Below are 26,993 nucleotides of genomic sequence, written 5' to 3' on the forward strand. Positions count from 1 at the left end.
CCAAAGGGAAACAAGGTTCATGAGCAAAAAGTAAAGGCAGCAGGAGAGTGAGGAGAGGTAATGGCAAAAAATCTGCTTGTGTGCATATTTGTATATCCACATCAGCACTTATGAGGTCCAGTGCATCTTGAAGCATCAATTTTTTAAAAAAGTAAACTTCCAGAGGATGTCCCACGTCCATCTTGTGGATTTCTAAAATTTGCTACAACTGAACCTGTCAGGATGCCAGGGAACCATTTGTCGGGACTGACAATTCCGTGTCTGGTCCCTCCTAAAGGTCCAACAATTTTTAAACCCATTTATTTGTTCCGCATCTTGATGCTGTCTGGAATCGCCCTCACTCTGTTTCCCCTATGGCAGTGGTTCTCAACCTTTTTTGAGTCATGACCCATTTTATAGAGGCAAAGTGAGCCACAACCCTAATGCATTAAAAATAAACTTTTTCATAGGGTAAATGAAAACATATCAAAATAGATTTTTCAGTTTAACAGAACTCAAAATAATGTTAACGTATGACATATTTAATGTGATGATTGAAATTGTAACTCAATAACAAGCTTAAAATTTGCAGTTGAGTTGTCATTAATGCCAACCTCATGTCACTTTCCACATTGAATCTGTTTCTTGTTTTGGTCTTCAGTTGAAGAAGCGCTGAACATTTGCTCTCACAGAGATATGTAGAAACAAAGGGGAGTAAAACTGGAAATGCAAGAATGACATTTGGATTTGATAGATACATTACATAGCACACCAGAACTGAGTCAGCAGTTTTTCATCAAATAAGTTATGTCCTGAGAAATCATTCCGCAAAACCAAAAATTAATTGGGGATGCTGGCAACATCAACCTGGACCTCACAACAAGTGAACCCGACAAACAAAATATTGTTACACATTTACATAAACAAATCTCTGTACAGGATGCAATGATGAGATTTTTTGTTTTTCCTTTTAAAAATTTCCACAGTTCACCATTGCCTGGCAACCCTACAGAAAACCCATCGTGACCCTATTCAGGGTTCCAACCCATGGGTTGGGAACCACTGCTCTAGAACTATGCAACGGACTTGTCTGAATCACAAATAACACACCAAAAGTGCATCTGTTGTCCAGTTAATGCTCTGATACAATTTAACTGCACTGCCTCAGTGCTATGAAATCAAGGAAGGTGGAAAGACCTTGTAAAATGACAGCTCCCAGGATTCCATAATATCCAGCCATGAAAGGTAAAGTGGTGTTAAACCGCATTAATTCTGCCATATAGATGCACCCAATGACTAGTTCGTTTCAGTTTTTTCACTCCGTGGGATCAATAGAACTCATTCAGGCATCCTATGTGAAGTGAGTTGATTCTCTTTTTGGCAACTTTCTTTTATGCAGGTTTCACAACCATACACAGAAATTGGAAATATTGTGTCTTGGATTATTTTTCCTTCGTTGTTTAATAATATACCGTGCTGAGAATTCGATACAATTAAATAAAAAAAGCAAAATGGTTATAGTTGCATTTTGGTTACTCAGTTCAGTCAATGAGGCTACACTTGATATCTGGATCACTGTGTCTCAATTCAGGTTCAAAGTCCAGATCAGATTGGATTTGGATTGATTCAGTCTGGGTCAAACTGGGATTTGCATCAAACTGGGCCTTCTATGCACAACCTTAATCCCGTTAGAACTTGTAAAGAACATGAGAATAGAGCTATAAATGTTCTAAGATATTATGAATAAAATCTGGGGACTGGCTAAGCAAATAGCTTAGTGGTGCAGCTGGGCAAAGGAGTCAAGCACTGAGGGTAGAATCTGTAGGCATATAAAAGAGAACTGCACATTATCTGGTCCCATTTTCAGAGTACACATCAGATTCGAAAAGTTGCTCAGCAAAGGTGGGCATCTCAGGCTGGATCTACACTGCCATATAATCCAGATTATCTGATTTGATTTGGATAATATGAGTCTACATTGCCATATTCCGCAATCAAGTTCAAAGCATATAATCTGGATTTTATATGGCAGTGTAGAAGGGGCTCCAGTTTCACTTGAAAACAAGTGAAACCCAGAACTGAGTTCTGCAGAGTTATGATAATAGGTTGGAGAGACCAGCACCTCCATCTAGTGGTCACTGTTGGTGAAAAATACACACTCATTTCCAAATACAGTAGAGTCTCACTTATCCAACATAAACGGGCCGGCAGAATGTTGGATAAGCGAATATGTTGGATAATAAGGAGGGATTAAGGAAAAGCCTATTACACATCAAATTAGGTTATGATTTTACAAATAAAGTACCAAAACATCATGTTTAACTACAAATTTGACAGAAAAAGTAGTTCAATACGCAGTAATGCTATGTAGTAATTACTGTATTGATGAATTTAGCACCAAAATATCACGATGTATTGAAAACATTGACTACAAAAATGTGTTGGATAATCCAGAACGTTGGATAAGCGAGTGTTGGATAAGTGAGACTCTACTGTAATGAATCTGTTTTTATAGCAATCTTGGATGGTCTGCACACCATTCTATCCTGACAGAGTCTTCACATAGGGCAGGGATAGGCAAATGTAATAGGACCAGGGCCTATTTTTATCCCCTAGGACCTTCTTGGGGCTACATCAACTAAAAGGTAAAGGTTTTCCACTTACAATAAGCCTAGTCGTGTCTGACTCTCAGGGTTGGTGCTCATCTCCAATTCTAAGCCGAAGAACTGGCATTGTCCATAGACACCTCCAAGGTCATGTGTCTGGCATGACTGCATGGAACACCTTTACCTTCTCGCCGGAGGTTGGCAGATGCTGGGGCTAACAGTGGGAGCTCACCCACTCCCTGGATTCAAACTGCCGACCTTTTGGCCAGCAAGTTCAGCAGCCACCGGGGGGCTCTTCACATCAGCTATTAAGCAATAAAATATAAAAATCCAAAGTGGCTATAAATCCACAAACAGTCCAATTCACTGTAAGGTAGCCTAATATGTATGTTACATGTTCTCCCCGTACCCAAATGTAGACACCCTTACTGAACTAATGGTTTGCCCTTGCCTTCAAAATATATCTAAGAGGTATTGGGAAACAATTGCCTTTGCAGATTATAGCTTTGTCCCGGTCAGCAAAAAAAGACCACCTACATTTGCAGAATGACATTGAGACAAGGCACAAAAAGAGCCAACAGTTCTTGATGAGGGCAGGGCCGTAGCCAGAAAAAAAATTCGGAGGGGGTTTTGAAAATTGGGGGGGGGGGGGGGTTGAATCCCTACACACACACACACACACACACACACCAGCTACAGACCTGTCAATATCTGCTTGAGATAGTGCCTGGAGGGACTCTTAATTTTTTGCGTCTCATAGACTTAGCATGGGGATTTGGTTAACCAGTTAAAATTCATGAGTAAACCAGGTTTTTTTTTAACCTGAAAAATTTCGGGGGTGGTTTGAACCCCTAACCCCCCCTCCCCCGGCTACAGGCCTGGTTGAGGGTATTGTTGTTTTGTGCCTTCTACTCTTTTCCAACTTTTGACAACCTAAGGACAAACCCCTCACAGAGTTTTCTTGTCAAGATTTCTATAGAGGTGGTTTGCAATTGCTATTACATCCTGCTTCTCTGAGGTCAGGAAATTGACTTTACCAAAAATTACACAGTTGGCTTTCATGACCAAATCGGGATTCAATCCCTGATCTCTCAGAGCCAAGCACTAAAACCACTATACCATGCTGCCTCTCCAGCAATTCTTGTAAAGGCTTCAACAGGAAACACCCTGACGTACCAAGGCAGAGAAGCTATACGTTTCCTGGAAGTTGCAGGGAGTTCTTCTTGCATCAAACTGGTATATATTTTTGTGTGCTAATTATTTGACTTCCTGGTCCCTGTATCAGCTTTAAGTTGTATGGTTTATCATTTTCTCCTTTAGTTTTCTTTACTATGACTGTTTGTTCCCCATGATTGACTACACATGTACAATGTGGAGCAACAGAAATTTACCTGTGACTGCCTCATCTTGCTAGAGCTTTATGCTGCTCTAAATGTCAATAGGACTTTAACTTTTTTTTCAAAATGGAAACTCCCAAGCTGTGTTTGGGAGTTTTTCTGCTCCTTCTCCTGAGTAGGGCAGGAGAGAAGAGGTGGGGGGAAAGTGAGAGCTGTCTTCCCTATCTTCTTTTGGTTTTCCTCTGCTTACTGCTGCTGTCTTTTATTAGGAGTTGGGGGAACACCTGCTCGCAAGATGGATTTCAACACACATTCACTGGAAGTGGTTGCACATTGTGGGATGACCTCCATGGGACTCCGTTATGCCAGCGTATGAAGATGCTCAGAAAACGGGAAATTTAGGGTGAGATAAGGTCATAGGTCTCCTGAGGAATCTGTATAACGACCAAGTAGCAACAGTAAGAACAGATCACAGAACAACAAACTAGTTCAAGATTGGGAAAGGAGTACGGCAGGGCTGTATACTCTCACGCTACCTATTCAACTGGTATGCAGAACACATGTGGCTTGATGAATCCAAGGCTGGAGATACAATTGCTGGAAAAAAATTAACAACTTTAGATATGCAGATGATACTACTTTGATGGCTGAAAGCGAAGAGAAGCTGAGGAGCCTTATAACTAAGGTGAAAGAAGAAACTGCAAAAGCTGGGTTGCAGTTCAACATAAAAAAAACAAGATTATGGCAACCAGACTGATTATTAACTGGCAATTAGAGAGAGCAAACGTGGGGGCAGTGAGAGACTTTGTATTTCTAGGCACAAAGATTACTGCAGACGCAGACTGCAGCCAGGAAATCAGAATACATTTGCTTCTTGGGAGGAGAGCAATGGCCAACCTGAATAAAATAGTGAAAAGTAGAGACATCACGCTGGCAACCAATGTCCGCATAGTTAAAGCAATGGTATTCCCCATAGTAACCTATGGATGTGAGAGTTGGACCATAAGGAAGCCTGAGCAAAGGAAGATAGATGCTTTTGAACTGTGGTGTTGGAGGAAAATCCTAAGAGTTCCTTGGACTGCAAGAAGATCCAACCAGTCCATCCTCCAAGAAATAAAGCCCCACTACTCACTGGAGGAAAGGCTATTAGAGGCAAAGATGAAGTACTTTGGCCACACAATGAGAAGACAGGAAAGCTTGGAGAAGATCATGATGCTGGGGTACATGGAAGAAAAAAGAAAGAGCAGCCAACCAAGGGCAAGATGAATGGATGGTATCCTTGAAGTGACCGGCTTGACCTTGAAGGAGCTGGGGGTAGCATTGGATGAAAGGGAGCTCTGGCGTGGAACGACTGAACCAATAAACAACAATAAGGTCATAGGACAGTTAGCTTTTTCCCCAAAGTCCTGCCCTGATGGCAACCACAGTGTGTTAAGGACAATTGCAATTCCTTTGCGGTGAACAAAAAGGGCTGTTAAGAATCCTGGCATTGATAACACATTCCTGAATAGGCAGAGATTGATTTCTAACTATTTCTTTCTTTATTATTATACCCTGTCAACAGACACATTTATTAGGACTGGTTTCACAATTCCAGTGGGACAAAATCAAAGTTCTCTTGATCAGAGAGAATCAATCAAGCAACCATCTGTTTGCTAGAAATGAAAAAAGCCATTTAAAGAGATAAGGTATAATTATTTCAAACATTTGCTCCTCACTTCACATTTTCTTTCAGATTAAAAGGGCTTTGAAAATTCCAGAAAATCACAATTCAGTCACAACAAGCTATGCTCAGATAATATTAATGCCACACACTTCTTGCATAATGTCATTATAGTGGCAGGTGGGTCATAGTTTTCAGTACATAAATGGTGCTGGTCATTTTCATGAGTGATTTGGGGGAGGAAAGCAGATGATCATATAAATAATATCTAGTAATCAGCTTCGAATTCTGTGTTTATCTGGAACCATTATTAAAATACTGTCCACCCACCTGCAGGTGGGGTACATGGTAGAAAGTCCCAAAGTGGCAACCCCCAAGGCAACAGACAGTGAACTGTGATGCTGTGATAATCTTAGCAAATGTGACATTTACTGGGCAGCATGTGAGTTCTTTTTCTGTTACAACACAAACACAGAGGCATCTACCTCTCTGTTGTTTGCCCATGTGTTTGGAGCAAAAGGGAAGAGAAGACATACTCAGATATGAAGCAGCACACTTTGCAATTCTATGGCTGGCAGGTATCCTCTCTTTTGATCTCTGTCTGGTCGGGTAAGTAACCAGAATAATGAATACTATTTTCCTTCGTTTTGAGAAATTGTCATCAGAATTCCAATGTTTTGTTTCTCGGTTGTTGCTTATGCCGGAAAAAGATATGATCCTACGTACACTTGCTTGATGAAAAAGCAAATAAGTGCCAGGAATTGATAAATTTGGCTGCATAGATGGAGCATTGTTATGGGCACTACCTAAATTATTTTCTAGGCTATTTTTAAGGCATAGAAATCTAGCGTTTGTACAGTCATTACATCAAACAGACTATTTATTTCTTCATCTCACACATCTACATCCTATAACTTCTGAATATGGTTTTTGCAAGTGTGTATGTGTGTATGTAAAAGGCCGTTTTCCATGAAATTGTGCCATTTTAAACATCCTCACTGAATTTATCAACTCTGCTTATAAACAAGAGACTATATTTGTGTTGTATTTTCACTTAGAAACAGAAACAACTAAACTAGGCAAATTTGTCAACAGTTCTTGAATTGTTAGAATTTTAAAAAAAATGTTGCTACTTGGTATGATTTGCCAACTGTGACAAAATGGGTATAGATGCCATTCTCCCTGCTCCTCACTGCAACCTGCCAGCAATATATAGATAAGCCACAAAGTTATGCATCATCATTTGCCACAGACGTACATTGGTGAAGAAGGGCGTATTAAGGTATCCAAATATTCAACCAAAGACTGACCAGATGCAAAGGAACAGGATGCTGTTCTTCTGGAAGATATTCTTGACTGGATCAACTTGCAAGAAATACTACATCTGTTGTACTGACATTATATTTTCTGTATAACAATAAAAAAGACATAGGAACTCTTTCTCACTTTGTATCTTACAGGAACACAAGAATCTGCCTCATATTGAGTCAGACTGTTGGACCTTTCCATCATCATAATCATCACCATTATCATCATCGCCATATTGTTTATTTTTATTTTATCTCATCTTTATCCTAATATAGGGACTCAAAGGCCCCTTCTACACTGCCATATAAAATCCAGATTATCTGCTTTGAACTGGATTATCCGGCAGTGTAGACTCATATAATCCACTTCAAAGCAGATAATGTGGATTTTTTGCTTTGATAACCTGGATTATATGGCAGTGTAGAAGGAGCCAAGGTAGATTTTAACCCTCTACTATCTGCTGTATCTGATAACAGCTGTCTAGGTTTTAAGAAAGGATTATTTCCAAGTCTACATGGAGATACCTGATGTTTCCTGTTGGGTTTCCCATGCAAATACTAACCAGGCTAAAACTGCTTAGCTCCCCAAATTAGACAGGATCAAATGTGTTTATATGGCATGGTGATTTCATAGGCTGACTCTGAAATGTTAAAGTCAGGTCGGGTGAGGTGAATATTTCACACACCTCATTTTGGTTTCGGGAAAAGAGAGCCAATGGTCATTTTTTCTATTTATTCTGACTGATTTGTATTTCAGAAAACAGCTTTTGAGAGAATAACATGGCTAGCTCTCTTGGTACTACGTACCTTGTCTAGTGTGAAGAGATTTACCATTCCACCACAAGAAACAAAATCATCATCATCATCACCATCATCATCATCATTTAATTACTTATTAATCGCCCTCCATCCAAGATGCTCTAGGCGATTTACAAGATAAAATTGTAAAGGATAAAAATACATACATATAAATATTGATAAAATTAACAGATTAAAAGCTCTAGTAAAGAGCCAGGTCTTGAGTGCTAGGGTAAAAGGCCCTAATTCACGCATGGCTTAGCTTTCCTCTCGTGATACAGCAGTGATCCCCAAACTCTAGTTCTCCAGGTATTTTGAATCTCAGCTCCCAGAAGCCTCAGCTGCTTTGGCCAAAGATCAGGGATTCTGGAATCTGAAGTCCAAAGCACCAAAAAATGCTATAATGAATATATCAAGTGATATGTTGAAGAAGGAGCGCCTTTAAAAAAATACCCACAGCAATGCATGTATGGAAAGCGCATCACAAAGATAATAATCACATAACAAGAGGCAGTCGCTTTAAGCAAATAACAATCGCCAAAGAGAGAAAAATACCTGTTGTTTTACTAAGCCTTTCTTCTTCCCTTTCGCATTGTTCCAAACATCTCTCTTGTGACTGCACCTGTTTTACTGGCTACCAAAGATGGCTGCATGTCAATTATCTGTCTCATCGCAAAGGATTTTGTACACACGTGTCTTTAAAAAGGTCACAGTGTTGAAATAGATTTACTTACCAATAGTAGATATGTGTAGTCCTTGAAACGGTAGAATATATATGAAGGAGCTATTACACAGAGTGAAACAGTAATTGGTTCCTTATTTATGTATCTTGATCATCATTTAAATACAGTCTGAGTTTGAATCCACAGTGATCCGCTCTTCAGTGCAGGTCCAGCCTTGCCCCACATTACTCTAGATCGTCCATGCAGCATTGATTGCATGCTGCACATTGCATGAGGAAGCTGTGGTGTCATACAAGTTAGTAGCCTCATCCCCATTGACTTTGTGACTGCAGTTAAGCCATGCATCTCTGCATGAGTAGAGCTTCCATCCACTTACTTAAGTGCGTCTTCAGTAGAGTTTCTGCACATAAGAAGATATTCTGAGCTGATCATTTTTCTCCACACATGGAGTGGCTTGATACATCTGTAATACATGGATGTGCAGCCCTTTCTCACACAACTGTGGAGAAATGGATAGGTCATATACTCTGCATCCTCCTAGTATGCTATTTGATCTATGAGTCAGATTGTTTACAATTTAAGAAATGCATTTTATTCTCTACAGAGGGAGCCAAACTTTAAGCTTGTTGTTTTCAGTGGAATCCCAGCATCCAAACACAGTCAAAAAGTATATACTTGAAATGAAAGAATTCTGAGTCCAGGGAGATTCTGGGTGCATCTACGCTGTAGAATTAATGCGGTTTGACATCACTTTAACTACCATGGAATCATGGAAGCTGTGGTGGCGCAATGGATTAAACCCTTGTGTCAGCTGAACTGCTGACCTGAAGGTTGGCGGTTCAAATCCACGAGATGGGGTGAGCTCCCATCTGTCAGCTCTAGCTTGTGGGGACATGAGAGAAGCCTTCCAGCAGGATGGTAACATATCTGGGCATCCTCTGGGCAACGTCTCTGTAGACAGCCAATTCTCTCACACCAGAAGTGACTTCCAGTATGTTCTCAAGTCGCTTCTAACATGATAAAAAATGGAAGCTGTAAGGCAGAGGTCCCCAAACTTTTTAAACAGGGGGCCAGTTCATGGTCCCTCAGACCATTGGAGGGCCGGAGTATAGTTGAAAAAAAACCCTATAAGGAAATTCCTATGTATACTGCACATCTCTTATTGTGAAGTTAAAAAAAAAAACCCAAACGGGAACAAATACAGCCTCAATGTTAATCATAATCATAATAAAAATAATAAAGATGGTTGGAAGAGACCCCTTGAGCCATTGAGTCCAACCCCCTTCTACCTTTGTGCACTAAATGCACAAGCAAAGCACCCTTAACAGATGGCCACCCAGCCTCAATATTAATAATAATAATAATCATCATCATCATCACACACATCGCACAGTCCTAAACGCTGGGGAAGTGCTCAACTTGTGATTTTGTGATATGAAATCCAGCATATATATATATATATATATATATAGAGAGAGAGAGAGAGAGAGAGAGAGAGTTTGCTGTGTTATACTGTGTCTTTGTGTCAATAATAATAATAATAATGATAATAACAATAATAATAATAATAATAATAATAATAATAATAATAATAATAATAAGGATTGGAAAAGACCCCTTGGGCCATTTCGTCCAACCCCCTTCTGCCTTTGTGCACCAAAAGCACTGGCAAAGCACCCTTTAATAATTAATAATTAATTAAACAATAATTAAAATACCATTATAAACAAGCAGAGCTTTGGAAGGCGCGCCGCGGGGGCCAGATAAATGGCTTCGATGGGCCGCATGTGGCCCCCGGGCCTTAGTTTGGGGACGCCTGCTGTAAGGTCTTTAGCATTCTCTGCCAAACAGTGCTGATGTCTCACCAAATTACATCTCTCAGGAGCCATATAGTAATGAAAGTGATGTAAAATTGCATTAATTCTACATTATAGGTGTTATTGAAAAAAGTATTTTTTTCTCAAACCATGAGAAGATCCTATCTGCTGTGCCCTTCTTCCAGAGGCTAGTTATCTACAGGAGCAGTGCAGTCAGTGTTACTCCATTCTTTGTACTGCAGATATCCAGTACAGCTTCTTCCTTTTGCTAGCTATCGACAGTGATTGTAATCATTATTATGAGGTGGGGCTGTTTGTTGACATTTCTTTAAGCCTTATTAGAAGGGGTTTTATCAACTAGAGGTGTGTTTTGCTGAGTCATAGTGCTAAATGATGCTATCACTCTATTTTTTATTAAAGTAAATTTGATTAAAGAAAAAAACAAAATAAAAAGCACAAGCAATTTTAGAGATATATAATATTGAAAACTACAATTCTGTTTTTAAAGGGGGGGGAGAAACAAGAGGATCAAAGAATTCGCCATTCATCTTGAAAGCATCTGGCATGTAAAAATTGCAGCCTACTTCACAGTACACATCATTGGGGAAATAGCCAAAATAGCCAGCATGAATTCCAATAATAGACAACATGTTCCCTTTGAGATTTTGTTTGTTTGTTTGTTTGATCCAATAAATCTTGGAGCAAAAGAAAAACAATGGGAGAACAAGAATAAAAAAAGTTGCAGCTGTTGGTGGACGTTGCTGGCAAAGGGTCCAGGATAACCAAACAATTGTTAGGATTTGTTGTTGTTGTTGTTGTTGTTGTGTTTATTTATATCCTGCTTTATCTCTTCCAAAGGAGACTCAAAGTGGCTTACAATTAAAAGTATGACTACATAATTTAAATTATAGAAATATGCAAACATTGTGTTTGGTTGTTTTGTTGGGACTTGCAGCCGTGTCCTCCTTTTCCAAGTTTAAATGATAAATACAGCTACAAATATTAGTATCTGCAGCTACATTGGTCCTGTCTATATTATCCCCTTCAGTGGAAAAAAAACTGAATTCAAAGACACAGCAGTGTTACGACCTCATCACATGGTGTAGTTTTTGGCAGCATGTGCCAATTTCTTGATAGTTTTACAGCAGAGCCTGCCGGCTCCCATCTCACAATGTAAAACTATTTCTGGTGGGGCTCCATCATAAAACTATAGAGGAATTGGTACATGCCGCCTTGGCAGCAACATGGGAGGCTTTCCGTGTTCAATAGGAGTCAATGGGGGTGGGTGTCAGAGTTAGACGATAGATACTTCCCCCATGGGATGAGGTAGAAGGGAAGCCGAATGATGTGGGGCATGGGACAATGGGTTCCCCATGCTCCCCAACAGGCACCCCTGGATTTGCCATGGTGTATGGCAATTTTGGTGGCAAGTCTGATGAGGTCGTTAGTCTGGATCAATATGCAAAGAGAACATGTAACACTTTTGAGACTGAGGCTGGATCTACACTGCCCTATATCCCAGGATCTGATCCCAGATTATCTGCTTTGAACTGGATTATATAAATCTCGACTGCCATATAATCTAAAATAAAGAGATAATCTGGGATCAGATCCTGAGATATAGAGTCGTGTAGGACCTTTCTACACTGTGCTAAACCCCACGATGAGTCATGGTTTTGCCAGAGGCGTCGAAACAACACCTGCAAACATCCGGACCTTAAACTAAATTCCGGATCTTTACATGTGCCAGTCCTGTGGGGATTGACTCCCTTAACTACCATAGCTATCCTGGTACTTTGAGCTCCTGGAGCCCAAATGAGTGAGATGGCACCCACCCATCCACCCCCTCCCCCAAGCCCTCCATTTCCCCCTCAAAAGCTTACCCAAGGGGCCTGCCAGCAGTTCCCCCCTACCTCCTGATTGTCATTTTCACATGTAAGGAGTACTTTCCAGAGGGGCATGCACTATTGGCAGGTTCCTCAGGTATGTTTTCAAGATGAAAGGGGAGGGGGGGGCTGGAGGAGATTTGGGTTGGGGTGAGGACAGAAACCCAGAAGGAACTGGGTTAAAATAATCCAGTTCCTCCTGGGTTTTAGGGCAGTGTAGAAGAGCCATAGAAGGAACCTGAGAGAAAGAAGTTAATAGTATATTTTTGTAGGTGTTGTGGTTCAGTCTGATGATAATGAAAGGGGATTTGGGGAACAGCAGTTTGTTCCAGGAAATGTGGAGCCGCAGTTTGTCCCAGGGAATGTTGTTGACTCAGAAAGGCAGGTGGATTTGGAAGCTGAAGATGGCTTGGGCAAACAGACAGAAGGGAATGTGGAAAGTTCTCAGTTGAACAAAGATAAGGATGACCTTCTACACGAGCCTGAGAATTGTCAACAGAGCTCAGATGCTAGTGAGGAGGATGATTGCTTGTTAGGGATTCCAGATTAAAGTTGAGATCAGGCCTCCGTTGCAGTGTGAGAATTGCAGGCAGACACGGAGAAACAAGAGTGCACAGGAATGTGTTTATGTCTTGCAAGGAGGGTTAAAAGAGATGTAATTTGGGAAAGATTCCAGTCAGAGCAACCTTGCTTTTGGAGGATCAACTCTTGCCTTGTTCAAGCCTCATCTCATGCCTAGAATTTGTTTTTGGATTACTTTTGAAGCTCATGTATTCATCTTACCTTGGATTTACTGTGTTATTTTTGGGATTTTAGACTAGTATCTACGAAATCATTGAACTGTGTTTAATGATGGCACTTGCAATTGGTTCTTACTTATTTTTCTGCTTTCTAATAAGTTTTGCTATCTTTCTTCAATTAACTGAAAAGACTCAAGCCTGCTGTGGTGGAGTTTGTGTGTTGGAGCAAGGTGAACCAGTGCTGAGGTGTGACAGTAGGCTTTAATCATCAAGTAGACATAAGTCTACCAATTATTATACTACCAACTGAATTCTCTTAATTTATATCAAAGGTGCTGCAAGACCTCTAGCTATCTAGATATATCTAGCTATTGCTAAGGTTGGCCCCCAAAATCAGGAAAATTTCGTTGTTGTTTTACCAATTAGATTCATGCACTAGGTGAGGCAGTGTTCCTTTCAAAAGTTTTTGCTTTAAGCATGTCTTGACTATACAGGCATCATCACTTATGGTGCCTGTATAGTTATCAAAACCTTTGAAAAGTAATATCAAAGGCCTCATTAGTGAAACTGTGAAGGTCTCCGATAGCATTCCCAAATAGTTTGTGTGTGTCTTTCCATTTGAAAATTTCAATCTGTCTGAAGTCCTTTATTTCTCCAGTCTTTTGTGAAGGGGAAATACTAAAAGGAACAGAGGTGGGTGTCTAGAGAAAATTTCCTCTCTACTTGAAAAATGCTTGTATCCCATTCTTTCTTGAAGATCACCCAACTGCAATTACCTTGACTATATTTTCCCCTCACCACCTTTTGCAAGGTTGTTGACCTGAGAGAAGATGACATTTATAGTAGATCAGGAATATGAAATGGAATAAAGTTTTATTTTTGTTTAAAGCAAGGTCCCCAGTGTTGCTGCTCCAATTAGATGTGATCTCCATACACAACTGTTTTCATATTATTTGAAACTTCAAAATCTGATTCTGGATCTCCTGTGTCACATGTTCTTTGGTTTTATTTTCATCCTCTGTAGAGAACAACCTCAAGGACTTTCTATATGTGTACTTTAGAAGCTTCTTTTCCAAGCACAGAATTATCACACCCACCTTTGTGCTGATTGAATGTTACAACAGCTTCACTAGCTGTCATTCTATTTCTAGGCACAATTCAAAGTGCTAGTTATGACCTATAAAGCCTTGAACAGCTCAGGTGAAGGTTCTTTGAAGGGCCCTATCTGCCTGAGCTTTAAGATCTTTGGAAGAGGGACTTCTCTCAGGCCCCTTCTACACTGCCATCTAAAACCCAGTTTATCTGCTTTGAACTGGATTATATGGCAGTGTAGACTCATTTAATCCAGCTCAAAGCAAATAATGTGAATTATCTGTTCTGATAATCTGGATTATATGGCAGTGTAGAAGGGGCCTCAGTCCCACTATCTTCATGGTCATATTTGATGGGAACTCTTGGGATGGACTTCTCTGTGGCTGCTCCCAGACTCTAAGGGTACATATACACCGTATAATTAATTCAGTTTGACAACATTTTTAACTTCCTTGGCTCAATGCTATGGAATCACAGGAGTTGTAGTTTTATGGGGCACCAGTGCCTTTAGGAAGAGACAGCTAAAAGCTTTGCAAAACTGCAACTCTCATGATTCCATAGCATTCCGTGTTTTCAAACTACATTAATTATACAGTATTGTGATGTCTCATGGGCCATGTAGTCCCCTTCCTAGTATTATTGTGGCAGACGAAGAGGAAAACTTGGGTTTCCCACCGTTTCAGCCAGAATTAGAGCCCCTGCACCTGCAAGATGTTTGCCCACAAGAAGTCAGCCAAACAAGCCTTGAGCAGAAATCTCCCCCGTTCTCTCGCCGGGATAATTATAATCGAGATAGAGGCGCTAGGGAGGCGAATCGCCGAAGCGCCAGAATCGCTGCCAGACAATTAGCTGATTAAGCCTGTTTCCCTTGGGAAATCTTAAGGAGTCATGCATCTGGACACAGTATGGGTTTCGCTTCTTGTTCCCCAGGGAAAGTGTTCCTTGGCGGGAAAACAAGATCCTATATAGGTGTTTACCCGCAAGGAAATCCTTGCGGAGTCAATTCGTCAGCTTCAGGAGTGAGATCGTGTGTGGACTACGCTACTCCAGTTCTTTGTTCCCAGGACCTTGCCACGGACCTTGTTCTAGTTCCAAGCCTGCCTTGTCCCCGGATCTTGCCACGGACCTCCTTCTTGCTTCTTGCCTCTTGTTGCCTCGTATCAAGTCTTGTTTGCCAAGAATCTAGTTTGCTTCCAGCCTTGTTGTCAAGCTCCATTGGACTAAAGGACCCTGTCATTTCCCCACACTTTGCTTGGCAAAGTGTGTGTTTCGGTTATTGGATTATAACTTTGGACTCTAATATCACATATTGGACATTGTTTTCCTGGACTATATTTGACCTTTCCTGAAAGGTCTACTTCTGAACTATATTCTTCACTTGTTTTTATTGACTTTATATATTCCTTTAATAAAGATATTAGATAGAATCTGGCCTCTGCGCATGGTTATTGGTGCTCTGTAGCCTGGGTCCTGACAAGTATAGATACACCCTAGGAGTCTCACCCAATAGAGACTGGTTTTGTTCCTTATTTGCTGTTTCTTTAACAGCAGATTAAAATGTTTTACAAATCTCAGCAAGCTTTTTGGAATTTATTGGGGGGTTTTTTTTTTAAAAGACACTTTAAATGATGTTGTGCTGATTTTATTCCATGTTTTAAAGTCATATTTTAACTGTTTTAATTTTGTTAGGTTAATACTGTTTTAATCTCAATCATTTGTATGTTTTAATCTGATGTGTTTTTATTTTGAGTCCCAGTTTGGGGAAAAGGAGGGGAATAAATTAATGAATGGACTAAAGTGAATGGGTACTCCAGCAGGGCTGAAATGAGCTGTCCACGTTTTCTCACGGACTGCATCCAAATATTCAGAAGTGGCAAGGCTATTCAATGCTAAACAAGTTGGCCAATTGCAACATTTCTTGCAGTAAATAAAGAACACCACTCAGACAATAGTGGAATACGGAAGGGGCAAAAATCCTTTGATTGTATTGATGTATGCATTTTTGTCGTTATTGCTAAGCTCGCAATAAAATAGCTTTTTGCAGTTTAAAGAGCCCCTTCAATACCAGACAGGAAACTATGAGGGCCAGCTAACACCTCCCAGCAAAGGATTCCCCCAGGCAGGAAGGAGCCAGGGTTTGAAGCAGCAAGGCTATTCAATGCTAATCAAGTTGGCCAATTGCAACATTTCTTGCAGTAAATAAAAAACACCACTTAGACAACAGTGGAATACCAGACAGGAAACCATGAGGGCCAGCTAACACCTCCCAACCAAGGATTCCCCAGGCAGGAAGTAGCCAGGGTTTGAAGCAGCAAGGCAATTCAGTGCTAATCAAGTTGGCCAATTGGAACATTCACACTTGCCTGTAGCAGAAAAGAGTTTTTTCTCCCACCATGGACCTTCCCCAGATATATAAAGAGAAGCCTCCCACATGATGGTAAAACATCCAGGTGTCTCCTGGGTAACATCCTTACTGCTTGCTGAAGTTGCTTCTGACACCCTTTCTGAGGCTAGGCCTCAGAGCCTCGTCCTCACATAAGTCTTCTTGAGTGGTGAGGAGGCGGGCCTAGCCATCCCTTGCGGCACCACCCACACTCGTTGCTAAAGGGTGGAGACTGTTTGGCCATTATTTGCGCTGTTGCTAAGGGGAGGGGCCGCCTGTTACGGCTCCTGACAGCCTTTCCATGGCTACATAAGTGCCTTGGCCTTATGTAACTCCTCATGAGTGGCAAGGAGGCAGGCCTAGCCATCTCTTGTGGCCCCGCCCACACCAGTTGCTAAAGGGAGAAGTGCTTGGCTGTTGCTTAGGGGTTTGTTTTTACCTTTCTCGGGTGAGTCAGGTTTGTGAGAGTAGGCTTAAAACACTCATCAGTTCTAATGCTATGTTGTGTCCAAATTTCGTAGCAATCAGTGGAATAGTTTGGGAGATATGAGGTGCCTAATGGACAGACATTACATTTTTATTTATACAGATAATTGCAGACTGAGAAGCAACCACACCTTGCACAAGTCTCTCCCAATGCAAAATATCCAAAGATAAGCTTATTTCGTTTTTGAAATCAAAAGCTAAGCCAGAAAATCAAATTTCCTTGCACTCCATCCCTACTTGCAGATGGCCAACCAAGTTATTTTGGCACATTATTTTGGTACATTAGGAAATCCCACAAGTACCTTTCAGTGAAATTGCAACAATATCAAACTCATTTACTATTTCCTGCTCTTTCATGGCATGCAGAATATTCTGCATGAAGCTGGCCACCTCCCCTTGCCTTATAATTGAACCAGCTGTGCTGAAGACACAAGGCTGATTACAATGTGAATTAACTGAAATTACTTTCTCTCTGAAAGTCACCCACTTACCCACCACTTCATTTCTCACTTTCTCTGACACATTCTGATATTAGAATGCCCACTGAACCTCCAAACCACATGGTTGTGGCTGATAAACCACACCAATACGTGTGACTTTGAGCAGTGCAACATGAAAAGCTGGTCTTTGGATTGTTGCATGTACCAAAGGCCCCTTATACACTGCCATATAATCCAGATTATCAAATCAGATAATCCAGATTATCTTCTTTGAACTGGACTATATGAGTTTACACTGACATATTATCCAGTTCAAAGGAAATAACCTGGATTTTATATGACAATGTAGAACGGGCCTAAGCCTTTGACTGTCAGTCCCTCTCACGTTTCCAGGAAAGACAGAAACAATTGTAGCCACTGGACACAAATATGGTGCCAAGTCTTGGGACACTTGGAAAAAACAAACACATGAGATAGTTGAGATTTAGAGGATCCATGAACATTCTGGCATCAGTTCCATCACTCACAAAAGGTCACAATTTACTCAAGAATTGTTATTTTCCATAAACCTCACAAATATTCACATTTCTTCTTCCTTTCCAGGGGTTTATGCTGATACTGGAAATGCAACACAGGAAAACAAGGCGGTCTCAAGTATTTTGTCACCCACCACCCACACTGTTGTGCTTCATACAAAGGAAATGACACCTGAACCATGGACTATATTTGTGTCTCAGAGCCCTAGCAGAGAAAAAGCCAAAGTGGGTGAAACGGTGGCCCTTGGGTGCCACTTCCATGGTTCTCATGATCCATCATTAAGAAACATAACAGTGAAGTGGTTCAAGGAGGATGAGAAAGGGCAGAGGGACCTCATGGAGAACAATGTCACTGTCATAGCAAACAACACACGGATCTTCATGACAGGGGATTTATCTAAAGGTGATGCAACATTGACTATCATAAATGTCACCACCAGTGATCATGGGACTTATTTCTGCCAGGTGTTTCTTTCCAGTGGAGAAGAAATGACCGGTGATGGAACAAAACTCAGGATCCAGAGAGCAATGGGTAATATTTTGCTTGCTTGCTTGCTTTGTTTCTACATCAGTTTCTGAAAGGGAAAAAAAGGAGGGAAGAGGGAAAACGACTTGCTCTACAACTGACCATGACCTGAGAAAATGATACAATACAACTTCTGTATCCACAGGATTGGTATCTATAGTTTCATCTATCTGCATCCAATAAAATATATTATCTGTAGGAATGTTCTAGGTCCTCCAACATGAGGAACTAGACCTCATGAGGACCAACATGGGGCTGTGGTGGCGCAGCAGATTCAACCTCTAAGCTGCAGAACTTGCTGATCGGAAAGTTGGTGGTTTGAATCTGTGAACGAGGTGAACTCCAGTTGTTAGCCCCAGCTTCTGTCAACCTAGCAGTTTGAAAACATGCAAGTACAGTAGAGTCTCACTTATCCAACATAAACGGGCCGGCAGAATGTTGGATAACCGAATATGTTGGATAATAAGGAGAGATTAAGAAAAAGCCTATTAAACATCAAAATAGGTTATGATTTTACAAATTAAGCATCAAAACATCATGTTATACAACAAATTTGACAGAAAAAGTAGTTCAGTACACATTAATGCTATGTAGTAATTACTGTATTTACGAATTTAGCACCAAAATATCACAATGTATTGAAAATATTGACTACAAAAATGCGTTGGATAATCCAGAACGTTGGATAAGTGAGACTCTACTGTATGAGTAGGTCAATAGGTACCGCTTCGTAGGAAAGTAATGGCACTCCATACAGTCATGCCATCCACATGACCTTGGAGGCATCTATGGACAACTCCGGCTCTTCGGCTTAGAAATGGAGATGAGCACCACGCCCCAGAGTCAGACACAACTAGATTTAATGTCAAGGGTAAATCTTTACCTTTTACCAACATGATTATACCGCAACTTCCAGTAGAAGTAATTCATTTTATTAGTGTTCTGTTCACTATTATTCACAGTTTCCTCTTTTCATGGTAAGTACAGGAAGGTGTATCCCTCATGGGTTCAAGGGTTTAACTGTACTTTATATTACTAAAAAAAAGTTGACTGAATCACAAATCTCAATATATATGTGTGACTTAAAACAGTGTGTGTGTGTGTGTGGAGAGAGATAGATAGATATGTTAACTGTGAACATATTTTAACCGTTTTAACTGGGAATTTATAATAATGTTTATATTTAATCCTGTTTTAATGCTTGCATATTTATATATTTTAAATTGTATGCTGATGCTTATATGTTAAGCTGCTTTGAGTCCCCTTTGGGGAGATAAAGCGGGGTATAAATAAATATTACATAAATAAAAATAGATATACATACATACATACTACTAGATGCTTCCTTCCATAAATCATGGGAATGTTGTTTTCCTGGAAACTGACTGGTGAGTCTGATCACAATATGCTGTTCAGAAATCCTTTTCCTCTAACCATAGTTTTTTGCAATTCGCATGGTTATTAAATAAATAGTTTAATTGCAATTCTTTCTTGCAGTCTCCATGGTAATTAAAGCATCCCTCCCCCAAAGATGCCCTCAGCTCAATGACACTTTTTTTTATTATTTCTCCAGGGAATTGGGCATTGACTTGCATGCAGCACATGCTAAATGCAGCCTTTCAAAGGCAGCTTGATTCCAAGTATGGTCACACCACGTGTGAACATCACTTGGCTTCTCATCACTTTACTTTCAGCCCAACATGTGAACCAAATCCGTTTAAAAGTACCATGTTGGTGATGGTTGGAAGTGATTAGTCGACAATTTAATCTACCAGTCAGGCATTACCTTGAGGCCACAGTCCACAAGTGAGGAGGCACACTGTGACGATCCCACCTTGATCACACAACAAGCTATGCCCTGTAGCAATCTCACCTCAGATCCTCACCATTTTTGCAAGAATGTAGCCATCAACTAGTTAATCTACTTCCACTGATTCTGCTTCCTATAAATTCAATGTAAGAGTGCTCTTTTAAGTTCTTAGTTCTAACACTGGTTCTGGTGACTATGCTAAATATAACGGAAGTAATGGCTTCTTTTTAAACATTCTTCATTCCAAATGATTGGCAGCAAATAGATACAAAAATAATATTTGGCTAAATTCAGTTGCTATGATTACAGAGCTGGGCCAAGACATTGTGCTGCTGGAGGGCCACAATTACTTTGTTATTGATGTTAATTGCTGCCACATCGACTTCAACATATGATGACCCTATGAGTGACAGACTTCCAAATCATCTGCCTCTCAACTGTCTGGTAGATTCAGGACCTATCAATTTCCGATGGACTTTTTCTCCTTCTGCCTCCAGTTTAACCAAACATTATAATCTTTTCTAGTGAGTCATGTCTTCTCATGATATGATCAAATTACAGCAGTCTCAGTTCAGTCTTGGCTTCTGGGGAGGGTTCAGGCTACTTGTTTTTGTTTTTTGTGTAATCTATGGTATCCACAAAACTCACACCCAGCAACACCTTTGCAAAGAATTGATTCTTTCTATCAGTTTTCTTCACTGTCCAGCTTTCGCGCCTATATGTAAAAACTGAAATAAAGTGACATGGACAATTTTGGTTTTGATGTTTAATGAGTATCAAAACTAGGATTGTCTATGCCATTGTGTTTCCTTTAACTCCAGTTTTTCAATGAGTAATGAAATACTAATAATTTACTTATGGCCTGTGCTTGGCATGCTCCTAATTTTTTAAAAGAGATATATTAATCTAATATTCTTGATCTCGAAATAGTCTAGCTCTAAGATGGCCACTAATTGACTCTAATTTCTGTTCTATGTATATTTATTGAAAATTCCCATTAGCACAGTGTGCCTGACTCCCAGGTAAATATGTCTAGTATTAAAGTATTTACTACTGCTGCTACGATAATGATTATGAATAGTACTGTATTATAAAAAGATGTACTTTGGGTTTTTTTTCTTTCCTAATACTGGCACACACTTCTGCCTAAGGCTTAGGCCTTAAACAGGGGTGTCAAACTCATTTTCACCGAGGGCCACATCATATAGTTGCCTCCAGAGTCGTAATTGTAAGACGTAAATGTAACTAAATAGCCTTGACATTGAAAGCCTTGCGGGCTACATGAAATGACATGGCGGGCCAAATTTGGCCCCTGGGTCTCGCTTTGGACATGTGTAGCTTAAAGGAGTGTAGAGTAAAAATCAGTGCAACACTGTGTTGTCCAAGCCCGGAAAACACACAACAGTGCAACACTATTTAAAACTTTGGTGCCATCTTGTGGTTACCAATGCAAACACACCTTAGCCAAAGTTTCCTCATCCCTAATACAGCAAAGCACTTAAGCAAGAATTAGGCTCCCTATTTCCATTTCTGTTAAAGCTAACAATTAAATGTAAATAAAAATCAATATATTTTTTGTAGAAAACATTTTATGTAACTTGAAATTAAGCTTTTAGATTGCAATGTATTTATTGAAATACTGCTATGGCACTTAATATAGCCTTTATAGTTAACTTTATAAAATAATTATTTTACCCGCAAAACCAAGTAAATCCTGCAATCCTCAATCAATGCATATACTATCCAACTGTCCCGGTTTGGTAGCAACAGTACCAATCAATCCTCTATCCCACTTTTTCAGCTACTTTTAAAATGTCCCAGTTAGGCTGGATCTACTCTGTCCTGTATCCCAGGATCCGATCGGCGATTATCCCAGATTATATGGCAGTGCTGACAGAGGCCTCTGTTCTACTGCCAGATAATCCAGATTATGAAATCAGATAATCCACATTATCTGCTTTGAACTTGATTATATGAGCCTACACTGCCAAATAATCCAGTTCAAAGCAGATAATCTGAATTTTATATGGCAGTGTAGAAGCAGTCTCATAATAGTTTGACTTTACACAGACACTACTGGATACAAAATCTGCCTCTTGTTGGTGCCATTCATGTAACATTTTTCTTTTCAGACATTCCTCCTTCCTGCTCTATCTTAAGGCACTTTATTAAGTGCTATGTGTGGCAATTTCAGTTGAGAGAAGAGGGCAGGGATTCCTCTTCTCACTTGTACACATAAAGGTGATTCTGCTCACAGATTTTCCTATTGAAACAACCAAACTGCATAAACTGTTAAAACCCTGGGTAAACAGAAGGGCTTTCACCTGCAGCTTAAAAACCCACAGGGATAGTGTCAGGTGACACTCTCAAGCCACTTCCACACAGCTGAATAAAATCCCACATTATCTGCTTTGAACTGGAATATATGGCAGTGTGGACTCAAATAGCCCAGTTCAAAGCAGATATTGTGGAATGTTCTGCCTTGATATTCTGGGTTATATGGCTGTGTGAAAGGGCCCTCACTGCTGTATTTCCTGAGGTTCCACTACCAGCATTATTTGGCAGAAATGTTTAAAGACCTTGTACTACTACTACTACTACTACTACTACTACTATTACATGGAGCCTGCCAGTTAATTATGCTAAATTATATTAATTTTATAATGTAGATGAACCCCAGTATATTAATATTTGTTTCTCAACACTGTCAGCTGTGATGCTTTGAAAGTTTTATTGTTTCTCATGTATGTACTCTGTATCAAGTGTGGAAGGTTTCTGATGACTGTGAATTTCCTCCTAGGATTGTTTGGTATAGAAGAGTCCATTGGAACTATCATTGGCGTGCTGGCGGCCAGCATTGGAGGCCTGGTTGTTCTGATCATAGTTTTAACTCCTTATCTAAAAAAGTGTCTTCCGTGTGCCAAAGCCACCCACCAAGGTATGGCAGAAACATTGAAATAATCATTTCTTAAAATGCTGTGATAGTTGATGACATTTGACAAGCAAATTTGTGGCCCATCTAGTTTTCTTATTTCAATAATAGCTTTTATCTACAAGACCATAACTAAAAAAGACAAATGAGAAGGACAATTCTCTACACACCATACAAACAAAGGAAATCTTTGTGCATTGTTTTCTGAAGTTGTTTTACCTGGCTAAAATAGCACTTAGAGATATAATCTTAATAATGGCTCCTGGTATGTTGCTCTTTTGCAAAAACTCGAGGTCAAAAATTGATTCATGCAAAAATGTCTGCTCTATTAGTCAAAATAGAGAAAGGTGGAGCAGCCACACTAAATTTTAATCTAAATCTGGAAAGAATTATGCGAGATCCTGAGCATTTTGGGAGGTTGATATTCAGCACCTTGGATAGTTCAGACTAAAGCTCTGAGTGTATTCCAGTGTCCAACCACTATTTATTGAAAATCACCTTAAACCAAGTCAATGTCTTTGGATGTATCTATACTGTGGGATTAATCCAATTTGATGTTCCTGTAACTGCCATTTTTACAGAAATCTAGAAATCCCAGATTCCCATATGGAATCTGGGATTTCTATTTTGGTGAGGCATGAGCTCTTTGGCAGAGAATGCTAAAGCCCTTGTAAAACTACAACTTCCATGATTCCATAGTATAGAACCATGGCATCTAAAGTGGTATGAAACTTCTAATTCTACAGCATAGATGTATCTCTCATCCAGTAGTGTCTGTTCTGACTGGCAACAACTATCTGGGAAGGAAGGCTGTACAAGTTCTTTCATGACCCTTGCTATCAATTTTTTTAGAAATAGCCCAATAGCATGTACTCTGTGTCCCAGCTATGGTCAAATAATCTGAACTACAACTATGTCATTACAATAACATAAAGCTAAAATATAATAACATTTTAAATCTGTGTTTATGGGGAAATGCATGCTGTAGTCATTATATGAACTGGTGAAAGTTTGCATCTCCTTCCAAATTGATTGTGTATTCCTGAATGGCAGGGGATTGGACTGGATAGCCCTTGTGGTCTCATTCAACTTTACAATTCAATGTTTATGCTCTCTCCATAACTTTTGTGGTATGTGCTTTACTCTATGAACTATTTCTACTTTTCCTCTGGGCTTTGAGACAGGCTCCCTAAAGGGATTTAATGACAACCTGCCAATACAGCAGCAATTTTACAAAATCCTGCAGCTGCGTGGTGAGGACCTGACAGATTGCAGGTTTAGCCTGGATCTACACTGCCACATAATCCAGATTATCTTTTTTGAACTTGATTATATGAGTCTACACTGCCATATAATCTAGTTCAAAGGAAAAAAAACTGGATTTTATATTGCAGTGTAGATGGAGCCTGATAGGAATTTAGAAGACTGGTAGAAGTGGAGTGCTTGCTATATAGGCTTACTTGTTAAGGGCATCATTCTTTATCTCGGACTCTAAGGGAAACAGCACAGAACAATCAGATAAAACGGCATGCCACCTGTTAAAAATGAGGTTGGAATTTTGTATTACATCATTACAATTGTTTTCTTTCATTTTTTAAAAAAAAGGACAGATTAAATTATGATAAAAGGCCTCCTATGTACAGAATATAACAAGGTCAGTGTAAATATAGAAATGGTCATACAAACAGCCCAATACAAAGTTTGGCATCATCAGTCTATAGTCGAGTCACATAATGTGAGAGGAATTTTCATAGCTGGAACATGTTACTGCACTAGCTAGGATTGTATAAGTAGTTTTTCAATTATGCATTTTTAATGTAAAAATCTAGTGTAAAATATATAATTATGTTCATTATTGGTTTACAGTCTTCTTTTCCTTCCTCCTCAGCATAACTTGGAAATATATATGATTAAAGAAAACAATAGATGTGCCACAAACTACAGCAAAGGCATCCATTGATCAAGATTTGTTATGTTTTCTTTCTAAATGTATAATAAATTTCTTTATTGTATACTTTGTCGGAATAAGTGCCTCATATTATTTTAAATGGCACTCCATGCAGTCATGCCAACCACATGATCTTGGAGATGTCTATGGACAATGCCGGCTTTTCAGCTTAGAAATGGAGATGAGCACCAACCCCCAGAGTCGGACATGACTGGACTTAATGTCAGGGAAAACCTTTACCTATTATTTTAAACAAATGATACATAGTCAAGAATCAACACACATCAAACTTTTTTGTGTATTAGGATCAACTTGAGAAACTGCAAGTCGCTTCTGGTGTGAGAGAATTGGCTGTCTGAAAGGACGTTGCACAGGGGAAGCACCGGATGTTTGATGTTTTACCATCCTGTGGTAGGTTTCTCATGTCACCGCATGGGGAGATAGAGCTGACAGATAGGAGCTGACCCCACTCCTTAGATTCGAACTGCTGACCTTTCGGTCAGCAGTCCTGCTAGCACAAGGATTTAACATATTGCACCACTGAATGCTCCATACTTCAAGCTACTGGTATATTACTCATGAAACAGCTAAATATTACATACTGCAGAACAGTGGTTCCCAACCTGTGGACTGTGAGACATAAAATAAGGTCTGCAAGACATGCAGGGAAAATTGGTGCCAAGGCCTGTGTCTGGGGTTATTTGGGGCGCTGATTCAAAAAATTGCATTGGAAAGACCACATCAGCTCTAGATTATTAAATATGGTTTTTTGTGGGCAAACAGATGGCGACTACTGGATGGCATATGTTTTGTATCTGAAACTAGAGCTGATGTGGTCTATCCAATACAATTTTCTGAAACAGCATGCCAAATAACCAAATCGAATCTAAAGTTGACCAAAAACTGATTTGTAACCCTTTTGGTACTAATGTTGGAGAGTGGTCCTGGTCAAAGTGGTTCCTGGTCAAAATGGTCCCTGGTCAAAGTGGTCCTCAGTCAAGTGGTCCCTGGTCAAAAAAAGATTGGGCACCACTGCTGTAGAAGAAAACAAGCCAATGAGGTTTGGGTGTCCAACTGGGACTCTGGAAACCAGAGTTCAAATCCCCGCTTGCCCATGGAAATCCACTGAGAAACCTTGTGCAAATCACACTCTCTGAGTTCCAGAGGAAGGCAAGGGCAAACCCCCTCTGAAGAAATCTTGCCAAGAACATCCCATGATATGGTTGCTTCAAGATTGTGGTTAAGTCAGAAATGACTTGAAGGGACACAACAACATGAAGAGAAATCCAATTGCATTGTACACAGTGAAAGTTTACATTTGTACTATATGCCTTCCAAGCATTTATCTGGAAATCTGGGAGTGGAGAGAGAACTTGTAGCAGATTTGGGAAAAATCAGCGCTCTGCCTACTATGTTGCACCCTCCGAAAGTTACATTTCTAAATGAATTTGAGTGAGGACTTTATCATACATGTGTGTGAGTATAGTTCTACCCCAAGCCCCTCTCCCCAGAAATAAAAATTACAACAGAAACCAAATATTTAACCTTTCACCACTGTCAAAATGGTTACTTTGCTGAATACCAGTCCTGGGCATCAGCTGTGTCCACACTGATTTGATAGCAGTATCTGGCACTAATAGAGCCAGATAGGACTAGGATGGCTCAAAGGGTTTATGAAATGTAGTTCTAAACCATCCATATCTATTTGTAATCTATACATACTTTGGAGCCTTCAGTTTTCCAGCATGCCCATTTAGCTTCTAGATTGCCAACCTGTGCTGTTACTTATTACCCCTCCCTGATGACATCTACATATTTTGCACCTTGACCCAGATCATTGGGATTCTAAGATTTTATTTTGTATGTGACTTTTAAGACTGTTTTTATCATTGTTTGATGTTTTATTGTTGATTGATTTGTTTTTTACTGTTTGCTTTTGCTTTTATATTGTTCCGTGCTTGGCCCCATGTAAGCCGCCCTGAGTCCCTTCGGGGAGATGGGGCGGGGTATAAGAATAAAGTTAT

General features: G+C 39.9%; 1 protein-coding gene and 1 non-coding gene across 3 annotated transcripts; both read left to right on the plus strand.

The window, feature by feature from the left end:
- Positions 1–922: 922 nt before the first annotated feature.
- LOC100555657 (uncharacterized) lies at positions 923–25,041 on the plus strand. 2 transcript variants are annotated; one of them, XM_062974764.1, is made up of 4 exons: positions 923–1,224; positions 17,821–18,285; positions 22,890–23,027; positions 24,910–25,041. In XM_062974764.1, exons 1-4 carry the CDS (start codon positions 1,218–1,220, stop codon positions 24,912–24,914), a joined length of 615 nt encoding a protein of 204 aa, XP_062830834.1. In that variant the 5' UTR covers positions 923–1,217; the 3' UTR covers positions 24,915–25,041. The 2 variants fall into 2 exon arrangements, with proteins under 2 accessions (XP_062830834.1, XP_062830833.1); XM_062974763.1 differs by lacking the exon at positions 923–1,224 and adding an exon at positions 4,218–6,194.
- mir9573 (microRNA mir-9573) lies at positions 20,819–20,898 on the plus strand. Its single transcript, NR_163051.1, has one exon. It is a non-coding gene; the product is annotated as a microRNA mir-9573 (primary transcript).
- Positions 25,042–26,993: the final 1,952 nt, after the last annotated feature.

The sequence above is a fragment of the Anolis carolinensis genome, chromosome 3, assembly GCF_035594765.1.
Source record: "Anolis carolinensis isolate JA03-04 chromosome 3, rAnoCar3.1.pri, whole genome shotgun sequence".
Classification (NCBI taxonomy): domain Eukaryota; kingdom Metazoa; phylum Chordata; class Lepidosauria; order Squamata; family Dactyloidae; genus Anolis; species Anolis carolinensis.

What these genes read in the sequence shown, in the direction of transcription:
- LOC100555657 (XM_062974763.1), top strand. Translation starts at nt 6,128, where the DNA reads ATGAAGCAGCACACTTTGCAATTCTATGGCTGGCAGGTATCCTCTCTT. An exon ending in TTTGATCTCTGTCTGGTCGG is followed by an intron (nt 6,195 to 17,820) that starts GTAAGTAACCAG and finishes CTTCCTTTCCAG; the next exon opens with GGGTTTATGCTGATACTGGA. An exon ending in CAGGATCCAGAGAGCAATGG is followed by an intron (nt 18,286 to 22,889) that starts GTAATATTTTGC and finishes ATTTCCTCCTAG; the next exon opens with GATTGTTTGGTATAGAAGAG.